At 52.5% G+C, this 22,075-nt stretch overlaps 8 protein-coding genes across 8 annotated transcripts; 4 read left to right on the top strand and 4 right to left on the bottom strand.

Moving 5' to 3' along the window:
* Positions 1-379: 379 nt before the first annotated feature.
* On the top strand, positions 380-809 carry LRP88_09717 (mitochondrial import inner membrane translocase subunit TIM14; the record flags this gene model as incomplete). Its single annotated transcript, XM_083246198.1, has 3 exons — positions 380-430; positions 488-615; positions 671-809. The coding sequence occupies 3 exons, from the start codon at positions 380-382 to the stop codon at positions 807-809; spliced, it is 318 nt and encodes a 105-aa protein (XP_083097311.1).
* A 371-nt stretch (positions 810-1,180) lies between these two features.
* LRP88_09716 (uncharacterized protein) lies at positions 1,181-2,781 on the bottom strand (the record flags this gene model as incomplete). Its single annotated transcript, XM_083246197.1, has 4 exons — positions 1,181-1,559; positions 1,609-2,088; positions 2,326-2,372; positions 2,422-2,781. The coding sequence occupies 4 exons, from the start codon at positions 2,779-2,781 to the stop codon at positions 1,181-1,183; spliced, it is 1,266 nt and encodes a 421-aa protein (XP_083097310.1).
* Positions 2,782-3,324: 543 nt separating this feature from the next.
* LRP88_09715 (ATP-dependent DNA helicase YKU80) lies at positions 3,325-5,769 on the bottom strand (the record flags this gene model as incomplete). The annotated part of the gene is made up of 7 exons (XM_083246196.1): positions 3,325-3,342; positions 3,394-3,860; positions 3,909-4,120; positions 4,188-4,558; positions 4,607-5,122; positions 5,174-5,234; positions 5,282-5,769. The coding sequence occupies 7 exons, from the start codon at positions 5,767-5,769 to the stop codon at positions 3,325-3,327; spliced, it is 2,133 nt and encodes a 710-aa protein (XP_083097309.1).
* A 4,426-nt stretch (positions 5,770-10,195) lies between these two features.
* Positions 10,196-10,927, top strand: LRP88_09714 (DUF4149 domain-containing protein; the record flags this gene model as incomplete). The annotated part of the gene is made up of 4 exons (XM_083246195.1): positions 10,196-10,251; positions 10,308-10,341; positions 10,398-10,695; positions 10,743-10,927. 4 exons carry the CDS (start codon positions 10,196-10,198, stop codon positions 10,925-10,927), a joined length of 573 nt encoding a protein of 190 aa, XP_083097308.1.
* Positions 10,928-11,174: 247 nt separating this feature from the next.
* Positions 11,175-11,585, bottom strand: LRP88_09713 (uncharacterized protein; the record flags this gene model as incomplete). Its single annotated transcript, XM_083246194.1, has 1 exon — positions 11,175-11,585. The coding sequence occupies one exon, from the start codon at positions 11,583-11,585 to the stop codon at positions 11,175-11,177; it is 411 nt and encodes a 136-aa protein (XP_083097307.1).
* Positions 11,586-12,914: 1,329 nt separating this feature from the next.
* On the top strand, positions 12,915-13,994 carry LRP88_09712 (4-nitrophenylphosphatase; the record flags this gene model as incomplete). The annotated part of the gene is made up of 4 exons (XM_083246193.1): positions 12,915-12,980; positions 13,037-13,058; positions 13,106-13,174; positions 13,225-13,994. 4 exons carry the CDS (start codon positions 12,915-12,917, stop codon positions 13,992-13,994), a joined length of 927 nt encoding a protein of 308 aa, XP_083097306.1.
* A 210-nt stretch (positions 13,995-14,204) lies between these two features.
* LRP88_09711 (uncharacterized protein) lies at positions 14,205-15,431 on the bottom strand (the record flags this gene model as incomplete). Its single annotated transcript, XM_083246192.1, has 4 exons — positions 14,205-14,629; positions 14,677-14,903; positions 14,952-15,016; positions 15,072-15,431. The coding sequence occupies 4 exons, from the start codon at positions 15,429-15,431 to the stop codon at positions 14,205-14,207; spliced, it is 1,077 nt and encodes a 358-aa protein (XP_083097305.1).
* A 624-nt stretch (positions 15,432-16,055) lies between these two features.
* Positions 16,056-18,282, top strand: LRP88_09710 (DNA topoisomerase 3; the record flags this gene model as incomplete). The annotated part of the gene is made up of 6 exons (XM_083246191.1): positions 16,056-16,136; positions 16,191-16,388; positions 16,438-16,616; positions 16,666-16,835; positions 16,883-18,195; positions 18,253-18,282. The coding sequence occupies 6 exons, from the start codon at positions 16,056-16,058 to the stop codon at positions 18,280-18,282; spliced, it is 1,971 nt and encodes a 656-aa protein (XP_083097304.1).
* Between the last annotated feature and the right edge of the window lie 3,793 nt (positions 18,283-22,075).

Below are 22,075 nucleotides of genomic sequence, written 5' to 3'. Positions count from 1 at the left end.
TGGGATCCCATCAAGCTTCTTGAACGCTTGTCTATCCGTCTTTTACACACCCTTGGGTCCCCTTTCCCCGCATTATCCGGCATTCTTGTAGTGCAAAAACGAAACATTGGTCTAGGGGTCCATAGATACCGGAGAGAGTGAGAAGCCCGGCCCTTGATTCTCTGCCCAATCAGGATGAGCCACACTCCGGAGCTCCGTCTTTGGCCGTGCCGCTCCCCTTATCGATAGGCACCGGTAGAACATTAATCCGCAACCCTCCGGTCCGCGCCGGTAAGGTTCTGGAAAACTTCAGTCCCCCGATTTGCCGCCCCAAGTTCGGCATCTCTCTCCAAACCCACTCATCGTCGTTACTCAAACCTCGAATTTCTTTTATACCAAGATGGCTTCTGTTATGGCTTGGGGCGCCGGCGCTGCCGTGGCCGCCTTTCTCGTACGTTCAAACTACCGAAGCCCAGACAATCCCAGTCGCTAACCCGCTCTTTAACAGGGCCGAGCCGGTCTCGTCGCATGGCGACGTTCGCGCGGAGGAGTTGGAGCCATGGGCAAGGCTTTCTACAAGGGTGGCTTCGAGCCCAAGATGAACAAGAAGGAGGCTTCTCTCATCCTCTCCCTCAAGTATGTCATTCTCCATCGCCAATGCCAAAACCCCTCCTGACTAACACTTCCGAAGCGAGCGCAGCATCACCAAGGACAAGGTCCGCAAGGCTCACCGAAAGCTCATGCTTCTTAACCACCCCGATCGAGGCGGCAGTCCCTACCTTGCTACAAAGGTCAACGAGGCCAAGGAATTCCTGGACAAGAACAGCTGATCCCTCATCATGCTGTCATGACACCGAAAAGCAACCGATCCAAGTCCCCGGCATTCGGACTTTGCACCCTCCTCACTCTCAGCGTGTGGGCCTGACGAAAAAGAACAATCGACGACTGGAGTACCGACGTGGCTGTATCACCCGCGTGTGTATAATGTACACTACTTGTTTCCATAGCGATGGCGTTTGTTGGTTTATGGGGAGGCTCCTTCGAGCCAGGGTAGGGCAGGGTGATGGGATGAGCACGTCGTTGAGCTATCTAGATTAGACGCTGTACGAATACAGGGCACCAATGGCATATTCTCTTCTCAAAATCTTGGCTATTTCGTCTCCTAGCTTTGGTCTTGCCAAGTTACATTAGACTGGTTCCTTCACTCAACCTTGTTCATGTCACTCTTCTCCTCGCTCTTAGCCCCCTCAATAGCGATGCCCATCATGGCACAGAGTGTGTAGTAGGCATCGTTGCCTGCGTTGTGGAGGTTCTGGCTCGCGATTCCCAGTTCCAAGAGGACGCTACTGAGACCTCGTCCGTTGTTCGAGTTGGTCCAGGATTGGTGGATATCCTTGGTGTCGACTGGGGGGTAAGCGTTTGTGACGGCCCCGATGTCGATGCCGAGGCTTTTAAGATACTTGATATCTTGATTGATGTCGTGGCCCACGATGGCAATGTTTCGCGAACCTTTCAAGTACGGGTCCAAAATGGCCAAGATGGCATCCTTAGTTTTCGCCTTGGTCGGGAACGTACTTTTGCTAGAAACCGGTCAGTCGCAAGTCTTGGGTCATGGGATGAGCAACTTACCCAAAGTTAAAGGCATTAGGACAGCCCTTGACGTAGCGATAGTTTCTCAAGCCTGCATACTCCTTGACACGGAGATGGTGGCATTGGATCTTGGGCCACCACCCGCGTCCACATTCGCCAGGGGCAATTCCTTGAATGTCTCGTGTATCGAGAATCGCAAAGCCGATCTCGGAGACTGGGTTCGGTGGCCTCTCGATCGCCTCAACGTCGACGCAGATGAAGACGACATCGTGGCCCTCAGGGTTCCCTACGAGACCGAGGTACTCTTGCGTGTGCTTCAGCATAAGGTCCCGGTTCCTTTTGTTAAAGAGAGCCTTGAACGAGTTGCGCTGTTTGGGGATGAAGCCTGTCTTGACTAGCTTCAGCTTGTCCCGCCATTCAGCCCGTTGCCCCTTCTCAGCCGTTTCGTAGAGATTGACGTCGTCGTCATTGATGGTGGGCCATGGTCGAATGTCGAGCGAGGTTTCGTCCTCGGATCGTCTGAGATATCGTGGGCGCGGTGTGTCTGGATCATTGAACCGCATGTAAAACCTTTCCGTGTTCACACCCAAGGGGATCTTGAGCGAAATCCCCAGTTCAAGGTTGATGTCATCGAGGAAGGCTTGGAACTGGGCCGTTGGAACCAAGAGGTATGGATCTCTTGTTGGTTCATCTGGGTCATGGAGGTAGAAGCTGAAATGGTTAACACAGGGCCCAATCATTGGAAGGGTAACTCACAAGTCCCAAACTCGATCCGCCAAAGGTTGGGAAAAGAATGGCTTTGCCTGCATGGGAGTCAGTCGGCGGAGTGGATATAGGGCCTTGCAAACACACCTTGGGTCGGTTCATCTTGCCGATGAAGCGCTCAGGGTACGTGAGAACAATCTTGAACGGACAGAATTCGAAAGCTGGGTTGTCGACGGGCTCCCCAGCCCGAAAGTCGGAGCAGTCGAATGCCTCGTTCTTCATCTTCTCCCTAGCAAGATCTTCCGCGACAGAGGTGGTGTGGTCTCGATCTTGACCAGTCGATGGGCGATGGTTGGACCAGTCGTCGTCCAAGACGCAGCGATCATTGCCCAATTCTACCTCAGAGACGCCCTCTTCCTTTTCAGCATCCTTCTTTCTTTCGACCATCTTTACCTCTTGGCCAAGGACCTGTCGAAGCCTCTCGAGGCGCCCTTCAAGGTCCGCCATGATGATGCTTGAACTCGCAGAAATGTGCTGTTATTCAAGCGCAAGAGGGAAATGGACGAAAGAAGAGAAATAATGACGATGAAGAAAGAAAAGTTACTGGGCTTGGATTAGGGCTTTGTGATGAAATATTCACCGGGCCACAAAGATGCCTGGGGCGGGTTGATAGAGGGAGGGTTCAGGTGAGAAGGTGCAGCACGCGCCGTTTTTGAGGGGAAGGATGAAGGAGGAAAGGTGAGGCTGATTGATGAGAGCGTGACAGGAGAGGGAGGGAGCACAGAGAAAAGGCTTGAATCTGTCTCATTCGTCTAAAACACGCTTCACGGCATGATTCGCTGCCGTAGAGAAGCTGACAATAGTCTAATCACTCCGTTCGCTGTGTTTGTGCTGCAAGAGCCCGATATCCGCGTGTAAAACAGGCTGGACCACCGTCGTTTGTTTGCATGCGCACCAAGCGCCAAGAGCTTTTATTTACAGCTAATATACAAGACCGCCAAAGCCATCGATCCATACCATGATGAAAAAAACGTACAATACATCACGAGTCTACTTTGACTTGTAAAACTGTAACACGGTTAGCATGTATCCGAGAAAATGCAGACACCAGGAACTCACCTCGTCTGCTTCCTCCGGGGACACAGTCGATACTTCTGACTGCTTCTTGTCAATCAGTCCCATCCGTGACCACCGCACCTTGAACCAAAAGTCTCGCCTGTCTCCTCCAAGATCTCCTGATAGCAGCTGCTTTTTCATGTCCCGCACAAAGGTGTTGTACAGCCCAGGCTCCTCCAGGTTCGTCAGCTCCTCCCGCATAACGCCCAAACACTCCATGGCGCGTGCGTATTTGGCATCCCCAAAACTCTCTGTAATAAACGTCGTCACAATTGCCCCCATCTGCTTCGCTGCCTCTTCGATTTGGGCAACCTCGTCGGTAGAGGCCAGCATTTGTTTAAACTCGGGGACTGCATTGTCTGGCTCAATCTCCTCCTTCCTTTCCTCCTCCCCGAGGAGGGCATCCACGTCGAGACCAGAAATGGGCTTAACCGCCTCTCTGCCTCGCTTGCCCTTGACCTTGGGCGGAACTATGGCATAGTTAGATACGAGTCGTGGACATTCTTGATGAGACGAACCTTTCTTGACATCTGCCACCTCCACGAGCGCGTCAATCTTGCTCTGGACCTTTTCAATCAAGTCTTCAGGCGGCGAAGCGAATCGCAGCAAGATCGATGGCGTATCCGGAATGGGCTTTTCGGGGTATACTGCCCGAGATTTCACGGCGTGGTTGATCCGATGAATTGTTGGGTTGAACGTGTCGTCGATGGGCGCGTACTCAGCGGGTTCCCTACTCGAGTTAGTTAATGCCATCATTCAGTAGATATAGACCTTACCCCTCATCGTCGATGCCATACATCGATAGGTCCATCGCATCAACGTAGTCGCTCATGGCATCATTGAGCTCGTCCGTCGGAAGGAAGCGGTGCTTTGTGATTGTTTGGCCGCTGACCGTGATGACCCGATCCAAAGGCGGGAACTGGTAACTTCGAATATCTTCGGCAAACGGCAGCGGGATGTCGTACAAACACTCCATGTCTGGCTCCACGCCAGGAGCTATCAGCACCAGCTGCGGATCTTTGCCATCCTTGGGCACGATTCGGGCGATTCCATACGACTCGAGTTCCGAGAGTGCCCAGACCAGGGAGGAGAGAGCGAGTGCTGACTTTGCGTCAAATTTGCTGGCTACTGTCACGCAGACCTCGCCCAGGTTGAGAAAAGGTTCATACTAGAAGAGTCAATAACACGATGACCACAACGTGTCATAGAGTCTCACCTTTGAGCAAGGGATGAACCCAACAATTGAGAAGCTCTTTTGTGTCTCAATCTTGGTGATGTTGTGCTCTGACTCGCTGATATGCACAGCAGTCCGGCCATACTCGAAACCCTTGGCAAGATCCTCAAACTCTACGTCTCGCTTGCCACCAGGGGCATCAGGATCGTTGACCTTGTACGATCGAGCTTGCCTGACCGCGGAAAATTCAACGCCCTCCATCTCGTCACCCTCTACGGCCTGCGTAGACTCGGATCCTGTGCCTTCAGACTTGACGACCACAGTGCTTGCTGTCAAGGGTCGCGCGAGATGGGTCTTGAAGTATCTCTCGACATTGATTTTCATCGCAGAGGGAAACCTCTCGGGATCTCCAAGTGTAAGTGTGCCATCGTATGTCTTGTATGGCTTCACCGACTTGATTCTAGGGGTGTCAAGCTCATCAATGGCCTCCGCGATTGTCGCGAAGACGCCGTTTTGGCAATCATCGACGAGTAACTTGAGAGCTTTCTCGTTCTCTTCCTACATATACGTGAGCGATATGCTTGGTGGTGTACTGGACAATATCCTGACCTTGGTGTTGGGCTTGTCCTCTTCCTTGAAGCCATAGTCAGGATTGTCAAAATCCACGCCCCTACCATTCTGTTAGTGGGGACATGGTGAAATGGCGAGTTTACTCACAGGACAGTCAGTTGGATATTTGAGTCGTTCATTTTCTTAGAGATGTCGCTCAAATCATCTGCGTCCATTGGACCCTGGCCGTCGGTGATCAGGATGATCTTGCGATTCCACTTGAGTTTCTTGGTGAATGTGTCCATCATGTCAACAGCGACAACAATGGCTGAAATGGCATCTCCCGACCACGTGTCGCTTGGCTTGATGACGGATTGTAGGTTCCTCAGAGAGGACATGGACATCGGTCCCAGCTCTTGCAGCACGGCAATGTTCTCATAGCCGTCGTCATCTTGCAGCTTATTGTCGGTTTCGTCAGTCCTGAAGCCGACAACACCAACACACAACGTCTTGCGACTGGCGGCGACGATGTCGGTAATCTTGTCCCACACATATCGCATACTCCAGTCGAGATCGGATTCTGATCGACCACTATGAGTCTGGGCCATGGTGGACCCAAGGTCCAGGATGAAGATGGTGGCTTCCTTCTCCGCCATGGTAGATGAATCAACAAAGGCGAAGTTTGAAGGTATCAAAAGAGGGGTTGAAGTTAGAGCTTGAATATTCATGGGCTGTTTCGCTCTTTTTAAACGAGTATCAATGGTGAGCGCCTTCTCATGGTGAATCCCGGTCTTGGATTAGGCAGAAGGGGCCATGAGCTGAAGCTACCCACGGACGCGTCCAGGTCGCGTTATCACGTGATTGCCTTCTACCACTTCCGCCTGTCAGCACAACACCTCCAACTTCATGGAAACACAGAGAGTTTGCATCAGCAATTTTCAGCAGGCTGCACCTCCTTTTCCAGGTGTCAAGGCGCCATGCATGCTCCTGTATTTACTGGGTCCTTTCCCAGGCTGCCCAATAACATCGACCATACCAAACGCGAATTCTGGCAATTGGTAGTCCCAATCGTCAGCCCGCAGCGACTTGGCATCCCACCTTGCGAACGCGGATTCTGGCTTGGCCAATCAGAGCAATGGTAGAATTGGCTGAAGGCTTGCCAGGGGACCGAGGGTGTGCATACTGCGCTGATTGCCAGCCCAATCAGGGCAGTGAGACTCAGCGAGACCAGCCCGGATCATGCGTGTGCATCGGGCTGGAACAATGTTGAAAGTGCATTTGAATCATGTTGGCGGAAAGGATTTCATGTATATATAGCCTCCCATAACCCTTTCCTCCAGGTCTCTCTTCCATTCAATCATTCATCCATCCGTCCATTGCACCATCAACACTCCCAACAACAAGCAGTGCTGCCATTCAATGCCTCCAGCAGCCAGGATATCTTTACCCCTCTGGGAGAGGGAAAAGGAGCATATCCGTGCGCTGTACCTTGACCAAAACAAGACACTCGATGAACTTGTCAAGTGCATGGCTGAGGACCATGGCTTCTATGCGACGTATGACTCCTCTCAAGTCTAGCCCCAGACGCTTTCTCAGGCAGCTCACTAATGATCGAGCAGGAGAGCCCAGTACATTCGCCGACTGGACAGCTGGAAGATGAGAAAGTATTCCACCAAAGAAGAGTGGGAATACGTCGACTCGTTGGTCAGAAAGCGAAAGCTTGAGGGCAAAGAATCGGAAATCATCATGGGTGGGAAGCCTATTTCAGTCAAGAAGCTCAAGAAGGAACTTGGGCGATACGGCCAACCAAGCTCCTCAGAGAAGTCATGCTCGAGTAAGTCTCCTCTTAGTGTTTTTCGGATCGCGGCTGGGTTACATGCACTGACAAGTGTTGTCAAGTTCCTCCGAACGATGCTCTCGAGGGTATTGTTGCATGCACGCCACCAGCAACAGTATCGGTGTCTTTTGGCATCAAATTGATCAGATGCACCACTGTCCCCTGGTTTCTGTTTCATGATTCATTCATTCGTAAAGGTCGGTTCCAGTATTTACATCCCAAAAAGAAAAAGAAAAAGAAAAAAAAAAAGAGGTTCTCTGACCGTTGTAGCCATATCTGCTTTCAAGCATATGACAGAAAGTGATGTTCGGCAATCCGCACTTGCAAAGAAAATGTCAAAACTTGACTTTGCTGTTCTCAAGGATGGGATTGGCTCGTCTACGGTGGCTGAAAAGCTAAAGAAAACGATACCACAAAAGCCCAGTGCAGATGCAAGTGCTCTGCAAGTCCAGTTCCCAGCTGCCCAGCTTTTTGTCCAAATTATCTGTTGGGCTATATATCAAATCTCCAACAATCTCCTCTTCGACGACCCAACCGATAACTTCCTCCAATGGATCATCGACCATGGCAGCATGCAGTTTCTCCGGCAATTGACTCACCTAAACGATCCGGTAACCAGGGTCCTCAAGGCAAATCTCTTGCTCAGCGCTATTCGTCTATACAACCGAGATACTGTCCAGGTTTTGCTAGAGAATGGGGCCAATCCAAATATCATCAATCACATCAGCCTAGAGACTGCCCTCCAGCTCGCCGTCAAGAACAAACTCAATAATGCCGAAATTGTCCGGTTGCTGCTTGAATATGGAGCTTGTCCAAACACAACCTACCCAGGGTCGGTCGAGGCACGTTCTCCTCTTTGTCTCGCCCTGGCGGATCTTCCCCAAAAAAGGTCCATCGCAAAGATGCTGATCCTAGCAGGGGCTGATGTGAATGTATCATATTCGGATCCCAGATATTCTTGGATAGACAAACGCGAGACCCCCCTCAGAGCGGCAGCAGCCCAAGGAGATGCCTTTCTGACTAGCCTACTTCTCGAGAAGGGCGCCAATCCGAACGTTTTTTATCATGGTTCGAGCTCGGCACTGCATACTGCAGTTAAAAACAACCACGTTGGCTCTATTAAAGCGTTGCTGGAGGCGGGTGCGGATGCCAACATCCCTTATGGGGAAGGGAACCAACTCGATTTCGATGATGACTTCGACTATGACCTCGATCTCTTCTCCCAGGACTCGCCGTATGATGCCTTGGACTCATTGCTCACCCCCATTGATATCGCATATAAAATTGGGAATGGCCAAGTGATCGACCTTTTACTTCAAGCCAATGCTCATGTTGATGGTTACCTCGCCTTTGTGGCGAACTGGGATCAACACATCAGCTACATAGTATTACGGGATGCCGCGAGGCGAGGGGAACGCCATCTGGTCGAAACCTTACTAATGGCAGGTGTCGATGTCAATACATCCCTAATCAATTATGATGGACAAACTGCGCTTCAAGCCGCCGCTGAGTCGGGGAATATGGACATGGTCCGACTTCTTCTAGACAGAGGTGCATTTGTCAATGCGCCTCCTAACATGGACGGCGGTTTGACCGCCTTGCAAGCTGCTGTTTCCTCTGGGAATCGGGACATCATTGAACTATTAATACGACAAGGCGGAGAGATCAATGCTGAGCCCGCAATGGATCGCGGGCAGACATGTTTGACAGCTGCAGTTTCAACGGGAAACATTGACCTCGTCGACATGTTATTGAGTCTGGGTGCTGGTATCAATCCCACACGCTCTGGCCCAGGCAAGTCAATGTTTTTGCAAACCACTCTCGTCGTTCCAGCAGAGTCCACCGCTAACTTCGATCAAGATTGCTTCGAAACATCAGCTTTGGCGTGGTCCATCTCCAAAGATGACCATCAACTGTTCGACTTGTTGATGTCAAAGGGGGCCAAGCCAGATCTTCCTCAAGACTGGCCAACGCCTCTGCATGCTGCCATCATTGTGAGATCATTCGACATGGCCTTTCGCCTGATAGAAGCTGGAGCAGATGTCAACCGGCCAAGTTGGGATGGTGATCCCATAATCGGCTCCTCTAGCTTTCAAACACCACTCGAAGCCGCCATTGTGGAGGGGAATAATCGGCTCATCAACCTTCTTATAGATTGCCATGCAGACATCAATTATTCGCCCGACGGCATGCGGCTTGGCACGGCTCTCAGAACTGCCATTCTTTACCAAGATCGAGAGGTTGTTCAGTTGTTGCTCTCTCATGGAGCTGATCCTGGCAGCGCCATGTCGCTTGCCTCAGTAATTTCCAACACTGATTCCCCCGTTGACCTCGAAATATTCCGAATGCTTATCAATCATAATGCCGAAATCAACCCACAACCCGAGGAAATGGCAGGATTCGAAGACCCCACGGCCTACATGCCCCATCTAACACCACTTCAAGCAGCCCTTTCAGGAGGTCACAAAGAGTTGGCGAGTATGCTTCTAGAGGCTGGCGCCGATTGCAACGCTCCAGCATTTGGGAGGTGGGGCACAACTGCTTTACAAGCGGCAGCCATGAAGGGCAGCATGTCCTTTGTTGAGCATTTTGTTTCTCAAGGCGCAAATATCAACGCTCCTCCAGCAAGGGAGCACGGCGCGACGGCCTTGCAATTCGCGGCCATCCAAGGGCACTACAACATTGTTGTCTTTCTTCTTGAGAATGGGGCTGATGTCAATGCCCCAGGGGCGGTTGTGGGTGGGCGAACTGCGCTTCAAGGCGCATCGGGCCAAGGCAGACTTGACATTATCCATCTCTTGCTTGAAAACGATCAAGAGGAGGAGTCTCTGGGCCAGCGTTGCCAAGAGGCAGCAGTCTTTGCGGAGAAAAATAGACACTTTGTCATTGCCGAGATTTTGCGTGGGTGGAAGAAGCCCGGATGAGAATGCGGGGGTGTTGGACAACTTTCAGTTTCTCTGTGTGATATTAGGTAGCTCAAGATTATTCTTTTCCATACATATCTATGAAATCCAAGACGAGAAATCAATGATGAATTTGAGATGCTTCCCCACAACGCGTCTCGGCCACGCAGTCACGTGCTCACACCAAGCAAAGCATGACTTCATCAACTGGGGGGTTCAAGTTGTCCGAAGTCCGAAGACAGGGTTATGACACCGCGACACCTCGGCTGAATTGGAAAAAACCTGGCTCATTCCTCTGGAGACTGACCTCAATCGTCGGTGTCGACCACATACAGCAGCACAATGGCAAGCACAGTCAGTGCCGTCGTCTTTTCGCCGGCTCCATACCATATCATTACGTAGGTGGACGATGTTCTTTCAAGTGAGCTGCAGACAGAACTGACCTGGATTGCAGGTACGGAACCCTCTTGGGGACGTCATTTTTCCACGTACGACATGCCACTATCTTGTCAGGACCATCCCTCCTAGCTAACAGGTTCAATAGACCTTTATCAATGGCATTGTCATGATTCGGACGGTCGACCGTCCTAGCTTCTCTGCCATCCAGCAGAAGCTCTTCCCCATCTACTTTGGCCTGCAGACCATTCTGCCCGGCATTCTCGCCCTGACCTTCCCCGGAAACTCGCTGATTGGCCTCTCCAACGGCCCTCGGGGACTGGTCACCGAGTTTGCGCGCTGGCACTCTCTGCTCCCAATTGGGATCATGGCCTTGACTGGTGCTGTCAACTTTACCATCCTCCTGCCTCTGACGACTGAGACTATGAAGCAGCGCCGTGGTCAAGGTATGTCAGAAATGTGCTTGCGGTGAAATGCGCTAACGGGTTGATAGTCAAGCGAGATGGCAAGGAGTGGTTCGCGGATGGCCCGCAGTCTGACGAGATGAAGGCCCTGAACAAGCGATTTGGCATCCTGCACGGCATCTCATCCCTGATCAACTTGACCACCTTCTTCGCTGCCGTCGCATACGGTTTCACTCTGGGTGGTCGTGTTCTGTCCGTCGCGGACCTGGCCTAATCTGTTGACTGATGCAATTTCTATTATCCATGTCTATGCATGCTCTATACTAGTACACAATGGCAACACTCGACTCGCTCTGTCTAAGTCTAAACCATGCGCCCTCCTTCCTCCGCGATGCAATGCAACAGTAACAAGTCCCGTAGGACATCGTTGATCGTAGTATCATGATTCGTTCGTAAAAAAATCTTTGGGTATAACCTTCTAAACAATGCGCCGGCTACTCGCCAAGTCAAAAGCTCTCAGCTCAAGGTCGCCATTGCCCAGATGAAGTGCGAAGGTGTCCCTGGAACGCACGGAGGTCCTGCTTGGCCTTCTCAAAGTCTTGATGGCGCTGGGCCTTGAGCTCCTCCTCGTTGTGCGCAGGCTTGGCGCGTCGCTGATTGGCCTCCATCTGGCCCTGGATGGTCCAACGGCCTGGATGGCGATCGAGCATGGTCTGGACGTCGAGCTCGTCCTGTGGCTTGGGGAAGTCGCGGAGAAGTGCAGGGATAGGCTTGCTTGCGGCGCTGTGCTCAGATTCGCCTGCCTTTAGCCCGGGGGTCGACAAGGGGGAGGTCTCGCTGGACGACGTCTTGTCCACGGGAGCGTTGAAGTAGCCGTGGGAGTTGTTGGAAGTGGTCGAAGATTCGACGTGGTTGACAGTGGTGCTTCCCATTGTGAGAGAGGTAGTGTTAAATATGGCTAAGTAGTTGAAGTGATGGTGTTGCGAAAGTGGGGAGGAAGGCCGGTCTCGTCTCAGGGGCTTTGTTCCCTTTATACGTATGGATGGATGCTGCAAATGGAAGAGTTTGCTTGCGGGTAAAAGGACAAAGCTGCTTGCTCTCCAACTACGGCCAGATGTCGCGTGCCTGTGCTTTTTGTATGTTCGGCCTTTCTCGGGGAAGCAGACAGCCACGTCAACCTAGTTGTCAAAGGATGAAAGGAGGTAAAGGAGATGGAGCAAGGATGGACCTGGGAAACGGCTTGACAGAGTATTTATAACACGCGAACACGGGTCAGCTTTCAAAACTTCTCTCGGGGTCTACCTTAGTCGAGAGAGTGGAAACCCCTTGGACCCCGTGCGACGTTAGTTCAGCTTTCAGGGTCCACGCATCCATGGTGGATGTCGACGCCGCCACGCTAGAGACGGAAGCTGCCCTGTCAAAGCGGTGAAAGATTCCGTCAGTATCTCGGTAATAGCGTAGCGTAGCGTGTCCATTTCTCTCTCGTCACTTCTCAGCTTCGGCTGTGGGAAACGGCATCTGCTCATTCGCGGATAAGACGGTTATCTCGGGGAGAAAAGTGTGTTTGGGAGGATGGGTTTCTTGAAAAACCCACCGATGACAGCAGCGGCGTTGCCGAATTACTCGTAGGGCCCTGTCCCGACCAATGGAGACTCACCCATTGGACCCTTATCTCCTTCACCGAGCCTCGTGGAGAAAGGAATTAAACCCTCCATCCGTCGCCACCACGCGGGAGGGCAGGAACGGAAACTTCTTCTGGGGGCCAATTGGTTTGGTTCGGGGATCGGAGGCTGGGAATAACGGCAGCTTGTCTCGGACATGCAGAGATTGTCATCCGGGTCTTAATTCCGTCTGGGGCTCTGTTGCTGCAATGATGTCAGCGGGGTCTTTGTTGACGAACTAACATGAGCCGGTATCGCTTCATCACAGCTTTACCCTGTAGTTGGCAGGGTGTTTTGTGAATATCGAAGACTCTGGAAGATCAGTCATATTTTGATGTATTATTTGTGTATTTCATGTTTAACTGTTTCTATTGCAACCATTTGCGGCCTCTTAATCATGCTTCCTGTCATATTTGCCGTAGAAAACTTCGAGAAGGTGTCCATTTGGTTCCTAAGTTTTCACTCGAGATGGATGCGACATGACTAAGCTCCACAACTCGCCGAGTCAAGTCCGCCACTCAACCTCTTCTCGCTCAGACACTCAAGCAACACGGATAGAAGAACTTTTGTGTCGTAGCAGAGTTTTACAGACCTCTAAAGATGTCGAACCCAAAATATCTCACCGGCGACGCTGCCGCTGTCAACGAGTTCATCGACAAGTTTGATGTGAGTGATTTACACGCAGCTCGCATAACCTCGTACTCACTCATGTTTTCTGATAGGTCTTTTTGCTCGACTGTGATGGTAGGATGAACCGATATCCAGTTTCGTGCATGAAATAACACTTATAGGTGTCCTGTGGTCCGGCGATCATGTGTATGATGGAATTCCCGAGACCATCGCCCTCCTGAGGTCAAAAGGTTGAGTCACAACCATATACAGCCAAGATCAACGACTTACACTCCACTAGGAAAGAGGACTGTCTTCGTCACAAATAACTCTACAAAGTCTCGCGACGAGTACCTCAAGAAGCTCACCAACCTGGGCATCCCCAGCGAGAAGGACGATGTCTTTGGTTCCAGCTACTCTGCCGCCATCTACATCTCCCGCATCCTGAAGCTCCCTGAGGGAAAGCACAAGGTCTTTATCATCGGCGAGGCTGGTATTGAGAAGGAACTTGAGTCTGAAGGCATTGCTCACGTCGGCGGTACGGACGAGGCCTTCAGACGGGACATCACACCCGAGGACTTCAAGGGTATTGCTGACGGCTCCCTGCTCGACCCCGAGGTTGGTGTTGTCCTGTGTGGCCTCGACTTTCACGTCAACTATCTCAAGCTTGCGCATGCCATGCACTATGTCAAGCGAGGTGCCATCTTCCTCGCCACCAACACAGATTCGACGCTGCCCATGCACCAGGACTTCTTCCTCGGAGCTGGTTCATGCCACTACCCCGTTGTTCACGCAACAGGACAGACGCCCCTGGCTCTTGGCAAGCCTAGCCAGGCCATGATGGACGCTGTCGAGGGCAAGTTCCAGCTCAACCGTGCCCGGACATGCATGGTTGGCGACAGACTCAACACCGACATCAAGTTCGGCATCGAGGGAAAACTCGGTGGAACGCTGCACGTGTTGACGGGTGTGCACAAGAAGGCGGACTGGGAAAAGGAAGATGCCATTGCTGTTCCTTCGTTCTATGCCGATAAGCTGAGCGACCTCTTGTTGTCGGCCGAGAAAAACTAGACTATCCTAGACAATAGACAAGCAGACTAGATTTGTGTTTTCTATGTTGATGCCCCCCGACCAATCTATTTCCCCCAACAGTGCGCCCAAAACCTCGCTATCCCTGCTCCTCGTATATTGATAATGTGTTTTGCTTGCCAGGCTGCCTTGATGTATCCTTGGATGTGGGATACGGTAAAACAAGTGATCCCGTGGAGAAAGGCATTGCTCTTACTTTTGTTTCTTGTTCTCCATCCGCTTTGCAATCTCGCTAGTTCGGATGACCTTGGGCTGCTGAACAGGGGTCTTGTATGGACGGAACGAGGTTGGCATGAACATGCCAACATGCTTCTGGTACTGGGAATACTCGTAGTACTTGCCGGCAGTGATACGCTCAGTAAGCCACGTCGACCCCTGGAATAGAAGAATCAGGGCCCCGGAGCCGGCAAAGGTATAGCTGTATAGGTTGTTGGTGGCAAAGCAGCTCCACTGGTACAACACAAACCAGACCAGTTGCTCGGCGGCAAAGTTGGGGTGTCTGCTGTAAGACCAAAGTCCCGAGGTGTTGAAGCCCCGATCTAGCTGAACCTGGGTATAGTTGTAGTTCCTGGGCACCTTGGCATCCTTTTGGTACTGGTGCTTGGCCTGGTGGTAATCTAACAATGTTAGAACGAGCGTTATATACTGTGACTACAACACTTACCCCATTGTTGGCCGTCGCTCACCCATTCGCTGAAAACAAGAGCAATCTCCACGACAAAGTAGGCGACATCGGCAGTTGTGATATCAGGCTCAAACTTTGTGGAGAGCAAAATGGCGTATGCGGGAACGCAAGAGAAAGCAAAGAGAAGAACGCTTTGAATGAACGATATGAATGTAACGTTGAAGATGAAGAAGATAAACTTGGGAACGTATTTCTGTAGGATCGCCCTGCAGCGTGTAAGTTGAGTGGACGGCCACCTTTGGAAGTATACATACCATCGGTAATCCTCAGATCCAACGCTGTAACCGCCTTTACGCCAGTAATTATATGTTAAACGGCACTGCAGATATAGCCGTTAGAAGATACCCCTTTGCATGAGATCTGCTCAAACTTACGCTCCAAACAGTTGTAGCAGCCGCCACAAGGTCAATTCTCGAAGATGGTACACCAGCAAGACGAGCCCAGACCGCCAGATGAACAATGTAGAGATTGGGAAGCAGACTCCACATGCGGTCGACCTGGGAGTAGTTTCGGTTGATCTCAGACACGACGAGGAAGACAAAGCTAAGAGCAACCGAAGCTGCAAAAGCTGAGGTGAGAGGGTTTGTATCGATGTACAGCTGCCTCAACCCAGAGGGGTCAGCAATGTTGTCGACGATCTGTCCCGGCAGGGCATAGAGCTGGGGTATGAAGGGCTCGACAGTCTTTGCATAGTCGCCGCAGTCCTCGATGGACTTGAGAAAAGGAAAAGCCATTATGTTACCCAAGAAATAAGAGACAAGATCGTGTATGCTTGTCCAGGCTCTGTCGTTCTCCTACTGATGTTTTAAAGAAGCCCGGAATTGGCAGCGTCATAGATGATCGATTGGGGCTAGGGACCTCAAGTGACACACGCCACTCTCGGCTTGGCCCTGTGCCTTGTTGCCCCGGCTCCCTAAAGATCGCCTACGCAGCGGATGGAGCCGCTGTGGCTAGTGGCTTGAGGCCCAGGACCCGCCTGTAAAGCCACTGGAGGCGAGCAGGGGAGTTAAAATTCAACTTCAACTCTCGGCACGCACCGCCTTTCCTTTGTCCATCGTGAAAGCGCGAGCTCTGAAACGCGAATTGTTGGACGTCGGCTGATGTGAAGAAGACCTTGAAGCCGTACAAATAGGGCGGATCATCTTATCAGGGCGGCTTTTCTGGAGGAATATGGCAGCGAATCATTATCACTGCGACGCGTCTCGTCGTTGACTGTGCTCCTTCTGCGTGCCGTGCCTTCCCACCGCGGCAGCTTCATGACTGCTCGACGCCTGAGGCAGCCTCTCTTCTCATGATCAGCGACTAAACCAGCCTCGGTCAAGAATCTCTACTCCTTCAAACACCAAGAAACCGTCGCAATGAGGGTGCTCTGTGTGGCTGAGAAGCCCTCCATCTCCAAGGCCGTTGCTGGGATTCTCTCTGGTGGTTCTCACACCACAGTACGTCCATCTCCTTGTCCCCGGGAAAGTCAATGCTGACCGAGAATGCAATAGCACAATACCCGAAACAAATTCATCAAAAACTACTCCTTCGATTTTGACTTTGGCCAGCGATGGGGGAAATGCTCCGTCACCATGACATGTGTCACCGGCCACTTGACCAACGTCGACTTTTCTCCAGAGTACAAGAATTGGAGCCATCCTCCGCCAGAGGCACTCTTCAATGCGCCCATCGTCACTAGTGTTTACGATGTGAATCCCCATATTCTCACCGGTGTGATTTGGCACTGACTGGCTCCAGGACAAGAAATCGATTGCCCAGAACATAGAGTCCCAGGCAAAATTTGCCAGACTGCTTGTTATATGGACCGATTGCGATCGTGAAGGAGAGCATATCGGTCACGAGATTGTCGAAGCCGCGCGAAAGGGCAAGCCAGACATTGAGGTCAAACGTGCGAGATTCAGCAATGTTGAACGAGGGTAGGCTCCCCTATCCTATCCCTGCCTGGACCCGAACTGACATCGACAGCCATGTTCTCTCGGCAGCCAGGAGTCTGGCAGAATTGGATGAGAAACAAGTCAATGCCGTTGCTACAAGAATCGAGCTCGATCTTCGCATTGGATATGCGTTTACGCGATTCATCACGAACAACCTCAGACCGCTAGGCGGGCCCATGGAAAAGTTGACTCTGAGTTACGGTATGCCACCTACCACCAACAAGCTGAGCCCGTTACTAACTGCTCAGGATCGTGCCAGTTCCCAACCCTTGGCTTCGTCGTGGACCGTTACTTTCGAGTCAAAAACTTTGTCCCGGAGCCGTTCTGGGGCATCAAAGTCATGCATAGCAGGGAGGGCAAGAAGGTTGAGTTCTCTTGGCTGCGCAACCGACTTTTTGATCGGATGTCAACAGTGATCTTTTATGAACGCTGCCTTGCGGCCAAAACGGCGACTGTCACCAAGGTTCAGGAAAAGCCGACGCGCAAGTTCAAGCCTCTGCCTCTCACCACCGTTGAACTACAAAAGGCTGCAACAAGACTCCTCCGTATGAGTGGACAACAAGCCATGACTATCGCTGAAGGACTCTACAACAAGGGTTTCATCAGCTACCCTCGAACCGAAACTGACCGTTTTGATAGAGGAATGAATCTCAGAGCTCTTGTTCAGAAACAGACCCCTGATGAGAGATGGGGTACTTTTGCCCAGGGTCTCGCGAATGGCGCATTTCAACAACCGAGAGAAGGAAGACACGACGACAAAGCTCATCCTCCTATTCACCCTATCACATACGCGGCGCCGTCCGTCTTGAGTTTCGACGAGGGCCGGTTATACGAGTATGTTGTTCGTCGGTTCCTTGCCTGTTGCTCAGATGATGCCAAAGGTATGGCAACCGATGTTGAGCTTGAATATGGAGAGGAGCGTTTCAATGCCCATGGAGTCATCGTTCTAGAGAGGAACTATCTCGAGGTCTTCATTTACGAGAAGTGGAATAACTCAGCGGAGCTTCCCAAGTTCACTGAAGGGGAGCGCTTCCAGCCAACCGAGGCCATGGTCACAGAAGGAAAAACGACGGCACCCAACTATCTCACCGAAGCCGATTTAATCGCTCTTATGGATGCCAATGGGATCGGCACAGATGCAACCATGGCAGAGCACATCCAGAAGATCCAAGACAGGGAATATGTTGTTACGATTGAGCGATCAGGCCAGGCACCGGCAGATGACGAGGAGCCGGACGCAGTTCCGGCTGCAAGAGGAGGACGTGGACGTGGCCGAGGTGGCCGAGGACGCGGAGGACGCGGCGGGGCAGCTTCTTCTGGTGGGCGAAGAGGTATCAAGGTGTTCGTTCCCACCCAGCTCGGTGTGGCATTGATTCTGGGGTTTGATCGAATGAACTTCGAGACGAGTCTCGGCAAGCCATTTCTCCGCAAAGAAATGGAACTCAAGATGAAAGCTATCTGCGAAGGTCGTACGAGCAGGGAAGTAGTGCTGCGGGAGAGCATTGCTCAGTACCGCCATGTGTTTATGCAGTCGCAGGAGAAGCTAGGGGTTCTGCGAACGGTATGTCCCCATCAACGATACACAAATTCGGATGGTATCACTGACGTTATCAACTAGGCGTGCCGCGAATTCGTCTTTGCTACATGAAAACTCGGGCCCTCGGCTCTTTCAGGGCTCATGGACCCTTGGTCAAAGCCACAATCACAACTCGGAGCTTCGTGAATACTCGATGATATCGGCGGGGAACAAACTGCCGACTTGGGTAGCTGACGACATTTCGACAGCGTACCTGCACGCCCCATTGTCTCATTCTCATTGTGGACCGAGAGACTTTCTGAGACTCAACCCCGAGATCAAGCCTATCAACTAGTAGGCTAATGCACACGCACGATCCCGATGATGTGATTTGAGCATCGTGACGATGTCGAAACATGGCGGCGGCATATATTCTACACCCCCTCAGTTGGGATGGAACTTGGCAGTGGGGGATAGTAACCGCAGGCATGTCCGAAAGCGTTGTGCTGGTGTAAGCACGGCAATCATCAGTTGACTAAACTCGGCAATAGGCAGGCTACGGTTGTGCGTCTACCACCTGGTTGGGACGAATGGACGAGGCCTCTTGGTGCGGAGGACCCGGAGCGGGATAGACCGGGATCGCCCACGGCACGGCGGAGCCACGGAGTTTCGCAATCCCCCACACATTGATTGTAGCCTCGGGCTTCAAGTGCGCGGGGCAACGGGACTATTGAGCGAACCCGTGGCTCTCGTCTGTCGGATGCGCGTGGCCCCCATGGCACCTCGTGTGGCTGGGGATGACTGGCCATGGGGAAGTCTATCGCCCAAGAGAGGCCCACGACGCAGCGTCGTCCAACGTGGGGTCGTGTCAATGGATGATGGGCCACGCAGGCGCTCAAGGATGAATTCCTTGATTCGACGGAGCGTCAAAGAGGGGAGGTTTCGCAGCCGGAGCAAGGCCGGATGCCTCCACCTCTGGGGAGCAAAAGCTGTTGGGTGACGATGCCGGCATCAGAAAACGGTTACGGTCACTAATAGTTACGGCATCGCGAACCCAATCAAAGGGATGCACACTGGGAACGTGACGGGTCGTACACTGGCGACGACTCTTGCTGAGGTGATCGAGACTGGAATCTGGCGCGTCTGGTATGACGGATTGCCCTTCGCGGCTGGGAAGAGTGGCATGCGAACGGTGGAAGTGCGCGATATTTGACCCGTGCGATGTGCCAGCAGGCCCATGATGGCATGGCCATTCAGACCTGAGCTCAGCCATCCATCACGATACGAACAAGGCGCCTGGGTACCGGAGGCCAGAGAGGTTAGGGACAAGCCCTGAGCTGACACGTCTGAGCGGTGGGAACACTATTACGGATGGGATTTGTCAGTCATGGCCTGGTATCGAGCGCGAAGCCGGAGCGAGATACATCATAATCAAGAGTCAGCTTGCGCGGATACCTAGGTACTTGGGGTCAAGATGTGGTGAGCATGATGAGGGCGTCCTATCTTTGGAAACTGATTAGGGCTACTCGTTGACCAAGCCAACATTTACACCAACATCGGCTCGTGCACAAAGGGGGGCGAATCCGGACAAGAAACGGATACACAAATGACCATGTCAGAGAGGAACCGTACGAATTACTATCCATGACACGGTGCCACGGGAACACAGATGGCGCGTGATAACAGCACACCCCCATCACGATGGACACGGGATGTGTTGCTGGAACACGGGAGGCTTGGGGTTCGCCGGCATCTTGCCCTCTCCGCAGGCTTCTAGCCCTACACTTGTGTGAAAAAGGTTTCTACCAGTACGCAGGTACGTGCAAAAATGGCACACGCAAGAATTTCCAGAATTTCAGACTTCGCAAGCTTATTGCCATGTCTCGCAACTCCTTTTCCAGACCCAAGGGCCGACTAACAACAAGCCGGGCTAGGGCATGGCCTTGGAAATTGGCCCGGCTTTTAGCACGCCAGAGCCGTCACTTCTTTTGATATCACCAAGGAGAGGACCCCCTGGAACCTTGTCCTTGCGAATAAGTGCTGAGTTACGGGCCCTTGTGGGTATCAAAAATCACAACGCACAGAAGAGAGGTGACAGAAAGGTATGTGCGTCAGGGGCTTTGCATCTCTCATATTGTGTCTCCTTTATTTTCCCCCTTGATCAGTCGAATGCAGTATTTTTGTGACCCGCTTCGCTGCTGCCGCTCTGCATGTCATGACGACGACCACGTTTTCGCGAGCATGATGGGTGTGAGTTTTCTCCATCAAGATCCCATGACGCCCATGACTTTTCGTTGGACTGTCTCTGGCAAGGCATCTTGAGAATTGGTGCCACCACTTGATGAATCAGCCAAATTAATCCTCCCCATCAGAACCCAAGCCCAGGCCCTGGCGGCGATGGAGGGCAGGAATGCTGGCCACCATCATCAGGTGGACGAATGTCGAGTCGCTCCCAGCCGCTGTTGAAGCACTAACACCGGCTAGAGTCCAACAATCTTTCCCCAATCTCCCGGCCCCCGTGGTCTCGGGGGTGAGAGGCGTTGGCCTGAAAAAGAACATTGCCAATGTACCTCTTACACGCTAAGTGTGACACCGGTAGCAGAGTCACGACTAGGACTAGCCCAGTGATCCCCAGACTTTGTTATGGATTGAAGGCTGAAAGACTTGGAACGAGAGAGCGCGCCCCATCTCACCGAGAGATCAGGGCCAGCCGTCGTCGACACGGGGTCCGCCTCCGGGCCCCTGAAGGAGCTTGAGAAGCACAATGACGATGCCGGTGCCGCATCGCAGAAGCGCCGGACACGGGCACTTGAGGCCCCCGTCTCCAGTCTCGGGCTCTTTGTCCAAGGCAGAGAGCACCTGCGGCCAGCGAAGCAGTCGGATGGAGCACCATTGCGCACATCATGGCACATATCACGGTGGTGGAATTCCAGCCCTCCCCTCCTCTCCGTGGGCCGAAAACCCCCGATGCCCGATACTAAGCAGGACCAGTAGATCCAGGGCTGGACCTGGGACCCTGCCTGCGTCTGCCTGCTTGCTTTTCCTGGACAACAGTTTACTCTGTCCGGAAGTCGTGCCGACATTTAATGCTCTCGCAGTTAATGAGAGAGAACCGCGGGACTGGAGAAAGGGAGCCGTAGTGAAGAGCGCGAGCCTCGCAGTGGACGCTGCGCTGTGCTACGCTGGACTACACTGGAGCTCACTGGGGCGTGAAACGGCAGTTTTATTTCGTTTGGCTGGCCCGGCTGGCTTCCCCGTTGCGCTTTGGCTCGTCTCCCTGGACTACCGGCTCCTTGGGAATTGGAACCCACGATGCGATGGATCAGAGACAATGAAAACAAATTTTACATGGGCATCACAAAACAAAGGGGAGAACCCCTCTTCGGAACGGGAAATGTAGGCGACAGAATCATCTCGAACAAGACCAAGGAAATGCCTGACCTGGCTGATGACTCTTGCTCGGCTTGGTTGGGTTCCAGTCATTCAGTCCAAGGCTTCCTTTGATCCTGGGACCTGATTTCGGATTAGAGCACACCCAAGCATAGCATCAGGAACCCGGTGCGTGTCGCATTCCCCCCCTTCAACCTTATCAGTGAGCATGCCTCTTGCTAGGACAACGCCCCTTTAGCATCTCCAAAACACGGGGGAGGATGAGGCCGCTTGACCTCTTTGGGCCGCGGCGCAGCTGTGGCTCTCGCTGGGAGAACGCATGTGATTCGCTGGCGCATGGTGGCGTGCCCATAGTGACCAAGTAGGCACCCCAATCGCAAATCCACACCTACCTCCTCCAACAGATTCGCCCCCCGTGCCCCGAGACTGCGCCTATCGCTACCTGCACCCAGCACACGCACCGCCGTGCACACCTGGCAGCGCTCTACAGTAAGTGGGAATGAGTGAGAGCAGGTACTTCCAGGGCACTTCCATT

Source organism: Fusarium phalaenopsidis, assembly GCF_050370095.1.
Source record: "Fusarium phalaenopsidis strain FUZ10S chromosome Unknown contig_32304, whole genome shotgun sequence".
NCBI classification, from domain to species: domain Eukaryota; kingdom Fungi; phylum Ascomycota; class Sordariomycetes; order Hypocreales; family Nectriaceae; genus Fusarium; species Fusarium phalaenopsidis.
Note: the sequence above shows the minus strand (reverse complement) of the source record. Positions and strands in the feature narration are given on the sequence as shown.